The following is a 7,027-nucleotide window of genomic DNA, read 5'->3' on the forward strand; positions in this document are numbered from 1 at the left end:
TCTATATGAAAATATAAATAAATATGCTTCATAAGAAAAGTTAAAAAGTGAAAAACATTAAATGCAATAAAATATTTTCAAAGCAAAAAAACATAGACTAGCATCTGTATCTATACTTCTTCTATACAAACACAATTGGTGTCCAACTTCTTTTTTCCTTAAATACACTTTGTTATATATAATTCCTAAAAAAGTTTTTTTCTAAGATTTGAACACCAGACATTTTAATTAAACTATGAATCACTTGTTGTCTCAATTAATTCAATCTTATTATTTTTATACATATTTGATAAATAAAAAAATAATGAATAGACACGTTATGCCTATTACTACACTAATATGAATAAAAGTAGAACGATAAATAATAGTAATTTTGTGGATAAAATTATGGGACGCAAAAAAATAATAATAAAATTATGAGTGTGAAAATATTAATACTTTTTCAATTAATATAGCTTTTATATAAAATTTAATTAAAATAATAATTTTAATAACTTTAAATAATTTTATAACGACACGCGTATTTTGGAAGAGATAATTATTAGAATAAAGTCAATACATAGGGTGCCAGTGCCACAATAGATTAAATGGTTTGGCAATAAACTTTAGATAAATAAACATATTAAAAATTTGAATTTTTTAAATTTTAAATTTTTACTTTAAAAAATAAAGTATAATTTGTCACTTTTAAATAATTTTTTTTCGTATTTTTTTTATCTTATCTATAAAATAAATAGTAAGAACTTATATTTTATTCTCTAAAATAAAACTAAAAATTTAGAGGATCCAAATCTTATATAATTTATAATTATTCAGTTATTATAGTCAAATTAAAAAAATTATCAAAAAAATAACTAATATATTAATATTGAATCATAATATTTTCGTTTTTCGACATATATGTTGAAATTGTTCGAGTACATTATTCACTCCCACCTCACAACAATGTTATTTATCTTTTTTGTATATATCAGAGAATTATGTGAGATCAGGATTAAGTGTTAGATTAAATTGGTTTTTCTAATAAAAAAAGTATTTTTTAATAAAATACTTTTATTTAATTTAAAATTTAATTGGATACGTCTTTTAAAAAAAATTTTTTTACTAAGATAAACAAATTATTTTTTTTATATTAGCAATACCATACTTTAAAAAAATTATTTTTAATACTTAAAATTTTTTTTTGAAAAGTCAATTCAAATATAAAATAAATTTTATTGATTAAAAAAATGATCTTTTTTAAAGAATAAAAAAAAAAGTATTTTTTTCAAAATCAGTCCAAACTGATCCTGGCTGTGATTGCTAGAAGAGAGATTAACTTAAGATAGTTAATTCAAGTGTAGCTCATTTAACCATTTATATCTAGCTACCTCAAATCAATTTGAATTAGTTTAGTTCATTAGGTTATTTAATTAAGTATCTGGGTTCGAATCTCATTTTGTGCATAATAATCTATGGGTCAATGACAAACTCTTTAATGGAGCTTTGCGATGAATTAGTTCTTGGTATGTGAATATGAAAGAAGGTGCCGTTTCATCTCTATTTCCTATTTCTTACTTTTTGGTTCTCTCTGTCGCACGAGCTGAACACCACTACTCACCACAAACTCTGCAACCAGAACAGTTTTTCTTCATGATGTGCTCATCGTGTCATTACCAGAAACTTCATTTTCAGTGGCTAACAGGAATGAATGGAATGGCAATGCACAAACCACCATCATTATCCATAGGATCCAACATAAATATTTGGCCATTCGAATATTTTTCTCAAGTATTAGTCGTTCGAGTCAATACAAATGGCGCCTACTACGTTTATATTGGCATGTTGAGTAGTTTAGGTGATACATTCTCATGAAAATTAGTGATCGTTAAATTGTTTACTTCTGAATGATCCCATTAGATTAAAACTCGTACTTTCTTATTAGCAAGAATATAAACGTTCCCGAAATTTATACAATTATTATTTCGTTTCCTACTACTGATAACATATGATTAATCAGAAATCTGTACATAGTAAATATAAAACTGATGTGTTAACAGTAACTTCCTATAAGAACTATTCCTTGTTTGGCAATTGCAAGAGTTTAATGTGAAGCTGACAAATATAACAGACTTAAAGTCACTTAACAGTCCTAATTCCCAAAGAGTAGAGTCCTATACAAAGGCACCCGAAATCTGAATTGGGTTATGCAAGAATTCAGTTCAATAAAACATGTTGGATCAAGTGCTTACCCATATTCCTAAACCTATATTTGTTGGCAAAGTTGCAGTTTTATTTTAGCACAAGGGGTTGCAAGCGCTATAAGTACCATGTGATGGGATGTTAAGTAATCTAATCCTAAGAGTGATGCGAGTTAAATAAAACCAACAAAACAAAGGGAATTCTTTGGTTGAAAATGCTGAAAAAGAAAATGGTACTATTTTGAGAGTTCTATACAACAATTGATCATATATCAGGAAGAGAATTCCAAAATGTACAAGTTTGTTAACCGGTTCCACTTTCAATCATCCAAACCTAACCCAAAATGTGTGCCAAAATTTTGACTGTGGAATCAAAGATAAGGGCATCCATATACCACAATTACATAGAGAAGAAACATTTGAGCTGCAAGAGAGGGAACATGCTCTCTTAAGAACTTACACCTTGCGAGCAATTAAGGCGAACCTGACCCTGAAGTCCAGTTAGAACATCAAGATTAGACATTTTCAACATAACCCTGGCGAAATCCATGCGAAAGGTTGATCCGTCATCCGAAGCATAAGCAGAGACCAATCTTGCAGTCTTCACATGAGACATCAGCTGCTGATCGGCATAGAGCAGCCCCCTTCCCTTCAACAAGCTTTGAAAATAGTGAGTGTCGAATGCTCCTCCAGATGACATCGAAGATGACAATGCCTGCATGTATGACATCCCTGCTTCTGAATGACTATTTTCCTTCTGCGATACTTCGAATGCAGAAACCTCGTTGGTGCTGCTGGTATTGTTGTTTTCTGGGCAGTTTAGCCTCATCTGACCAAGGAAATCGACAGGTATAGTGGGGTCTGGTTGGCCGGTGCCTTGGAAGTTGTAGAGTCTTTGCTGAATGAATTCGCAGCCGATTTTCCCTATGTTGTGCCCCCCTTAAGATGGCAAAATTGGACCCCATTAGTTAGTCAGATTCTGTTCATGGATGGCGTTGAAAACTAACAGAAGAAGGAAGGAGAGAGGGCAGGCGAAAAAAAAATTACCAAGAAGGCTGACTGTTTCTCTTTCATTAAATCCTCGGAGACTGAACAGCCGCAGCGTGCGATTAACGTTATCGTCAGGTCTGGGAATCTGATCATTTGCTTCATCATAAAATGATTGATTGCTATCCCTCCGTCCTGTTAGAACTGGATAGAATGGCCCACCAGCCTGCCATGGACAATTTATGAAAATCATATATCAGGATATCAACATAAGAATCAAGCAATAAAATATTGCACTGCCTAACTTATGAAGGATATTTATAGAAAGACAATTTGCACCATTAAGTGTCTCTACATCAAATAAGTCGCAGATCAAACAAACACAAAGGTAACCAAAAGGTGAAACAAATGCTGTCAAAGGAGTTTAGGATAGACTACTATGAAGATACATAATTTCTCATAGTCAAAGCCAAGCATACAAAAAATTAATAAGCAATTGCTGAAAGAGGATCATCAGAAAAATTAAATTTAGGTGAACTATTGAAGAAGTGATAATCTGGGTGAGCAAATATTTCCATAACATCGTTACTGTTTTAGTAAATTGCTTCTATAACTTCCAGAACAGAGAAACTGGATCAAATGCATTAAACCTTTAACAGTCAAACTCTCTAACTGTTCCCATTAGTACAATAAGAACAGGAAACCCTAAAAGAAATCAAAATATTTGAAAGTAAAGGGATATCTAGTAGTGCTTGAAATTGCTTAGACAGGAGAAGGGAACAAACCAAAAGAACAAAATCTCTAGCCGCGACAGCAAGTATATCAGCACAAGACACAACTCCAGGACAAGCTTGTTCCACCTCCTCCTTGATCAAGTCGATTTTGTCGAAACCTCTCAAGGTTTGATTCGGAATAGCCTGCTTCTCAATGGAATGGTTTTTGTTGCCATTGCTATCATCCAACAGCACTGAAGCATCGCAACCCTGATTTAGTAACAGCGCAATAGCAGTCAGAGAGCAAATCAAAACCACAATGAAAACAACAAGAATTTAGAATACATAATAGAAAATAAGCAGAGAACCAAGACCAACAAGAAAGAGGAAAATTACAAATAGTCCAAAACTGAGCCACTAAATTTACACTCTAAAACATTGTGATAACAAGCTAAATCTAAGTAAGTAGAGGCAAATAGAACCAAAAAATGAAAACCTCTAACAAATGAGAGGGAAAATTTTGAAATCTCGGTCCCGAAAATCCCAAATAAAAAGCACAATTAGGGTAACCCGAAGCAAACAAAGGCCCACTTGAATTTATCTTATAAAAAAGGACAAAACTCCCAACTCTGCAGAACCAATCAGGGTAAAATCAGCAACAATTAAATTCAGATAATAAAGATACAATACTAACAGTCTTGGAAGAACAAAAAAGAACCACCAAAATTTCTACATAATAATCAAAAGGAAAAGCGCAAGAACCTGAATGAAGCAATCATGGAAGAATAGGCGGAGGATGGCGGGGGCGGAATCCCTGTGGTCGAAGAAGATGCGAGTGACGGCGGAGCGGATAGTGTCCTCGGCCTGAGGACACGTATCCCTGTAGAAATCGTAGTCCAAGTTGGAGCCATCTCTGATCCTCTCGTTGAAGAACAAATTGGAAGAAGAAGAAATTAAAGAAGGTGGAAGGTGAAGGGTTTGTGTCTGGGTCTGTTTCTGAGAATGAGGTTTGGGATGGGTTTGCGTTTGGGTTTGGGTTTGGGATTCGCCGCGTGGATTCGTGAGGGAGAGAAGCACCGGTACCAACAGCGCCACCATTATCCACACGTTCAACCAGCTCACCATATTTGATTCTTCTTCTTCTTCTTTTCTCGAAGATCTCCTTTTTTTCGTAACTGTCTTGGACCACGAAGCGAAAGTGAGAGTGAAACTGAGAGAGAAAATAAAGCACCTCTTTTATTTTTTTCTTTCTTTTTAAGAAAATCAAGTTTTCTTCTAGTTAGTTTATTTATTCAAAATAAATGTTTGATATTAATTATAGATAATATAGATTAAATATGAGTATTTTATGTATAAATTTTCTGAACCACTTGCTACCAATACAAAATTTTTTAAAATTTTTAATGATATTAAACATATATAGTATCTTTACTTTCATCTATCTAATATGAGTAATTATCCAAATTAATTTTTAAGTAGATAGACAGAGACGAGACAAAAACTGAAATAAGTCTAGTATTGTGTTTGGTGTAAAATAGGAAACAAAGAGTGAAATAAGAATGAAGTTCTAATTTATTTGCACAAAGAGTAAAAATTAGAATTAATTAATTGAAATGAGGATATTTTATGTATAAAATGTTATTAAAGTTTTAGTCTATGTCCTAAAAAATTTTAATCCCCTGTATCCTTACATTTTGGAGATATTGAAATACTAAAATTTTAGAGACAGAGATTGAAATTTTAGTACCAGTCTTTAATATAACAAATATGATACTGAGTCTCAGTCTTCTGGTCTCCGTTTTAGTATATCAAAACCAAGGCTACCTTAGGGATTTTAAAAGTGGACATTCTAGTTCCTAAGAAAAATTAATACACAAAAGCATCATTAAGGTTTTATTCCGGTAGATAAATCAGTCCGCAGTATATTTTCTAGCGGAGTAATTACCCAAATCAATCTCAAAGGATTTTAAAATCAGACATGTGTCAATATGAAGACATCGACAAGAAAGATTTTATCAAAGATAGAGATGTGTCAATGTCATTTGATGTCGATGTCAACGAGAAAGATTTAATCAAAGACAGATGTGAAGCATCAAAGAGCTTGAAGATTTCGGTATCAAGGCATCAAATTGATAAGAAGCATTGTTGGACCAAAGTAATTTAACTTGGCAATGAACATACCAAAAATATCTGTTTGGACTCTGTCGAAACAGATTTTGGAGAGCAGGCATTGATCAGAAAAGCGGGTTGATCAAAATGTATGTCAAAGACAAGATTTCGTGATCGAAGCAATGGACGAGTGAATGATTGAGGAAGTTAAAGACAGTTTTCACTTGGACATTAGTGATTCAAGAATTCCTAAGTTACCTTCTCAAGCCAAGAGCACTAAAATCTACTCTAACATCCTTCCAAGCATTTTATCATACACTTGGAAGGCATAAAAGGAAAGCATAGTAAATTAACAACAAGAATGAATTCTAACAACAATTAATTGCAAAGAATTAACAACAACAATCAAGGAAAACACAATTAACATGAATTACCTCAAATTGCATTAAAAGAAAATAAAAGGAACAAGAGTAGATCCACAACAAAGTATAGAAACAAAATAGAGGAAATTGAAACTAGAGAATAGTAGACAAGATGTAGCAACATAGAATTGAAAGGTAGAAGTAGATGAAAGCAAAGATTAAAACCTAGATCTAAGAAATTCTAATCTAAACCTAATCCTAATTGTAGAGAGAAGAGAGAGCTTCTCTATCTAGAAACTAACTCTAACTAAAACTAACTAAAACTAATTGGTAACTAACTAGTCCATCACTCTTCAATCCTTGGGTTAAATAGCTTCAAAAATGAGTTGGATTTGGGCCTGGAAAACCTAGAATTTAGCCCCAGCGTTTTGCCTTTAAGTGAGTCATGTGCGAGCATCGACGCGTACGCGCCATGTACGCGTACGAGTCGCTTGGCATTTTGCTTCCACGCGTACGCACCATTTATGCGTACGCGTCGCCATGCAACTTCAATTCTACGCGTGCACGTCAGCTGGGCTTGCGCATCGATGAGTTCATCCCAAATCCTTGATTTTCCATGATTTCTCCACTTACATGCTTTTCCTCTTCATCCCTTTGATCCATTCCTAACCTTTCC

The 7,027-nt window shown here is 33.1% G+C and overlaps 1 protein-coding gene across 1 annotated transcript; it reads right to left on the reverse strand.

Moving 5' to 3' along the window:
* Positions 1-2,457: 2,457 nt before the first annotated feature.
* Positions 2,458-5,034, reverse strand: LOC107458613 (putative Peroxidase 48). The gene is made up of 4 exons (XM_016076836.3): positions 4,643-5,034; positions 3,953-4,150; positions 3,228-3,393; positions 2,458-3,119 (listed from the first exon to the last, which is right to left on the reverse strand). The coding sequence occupies exons 1-4, from the start codon at positions 5,003-5,005 to the stop codon at positions 2,629-2,631; spliced, it is 1,218 nt and encodes a 405-aa protein (XP_015932322.1). The 5' UTR covers positions 5,006-5,034; the 3' UTR covers positions 2,458-2,628.
* Between the last annotated feature and the right edge of the window lie 1,993 nt (positions 5,035-7,027).

This window comes from Arachis duranensis, chromosome 7 (genome assembly GCF_000817695.3).
Source record: "Arachis duranensis cultivar V14167 chromosome 7, aradu.V14167.gnm2.J7QH, whole genome shotgun sequence".
In the NCBI taxonomy this organism is placed as follows: domain Eukaryota; kingdom Viridiplantae; phylum Streptophyta; class Magnoliopsida; order Fabales; family Fabaceae; genus Arachis; species Arachis duranensis.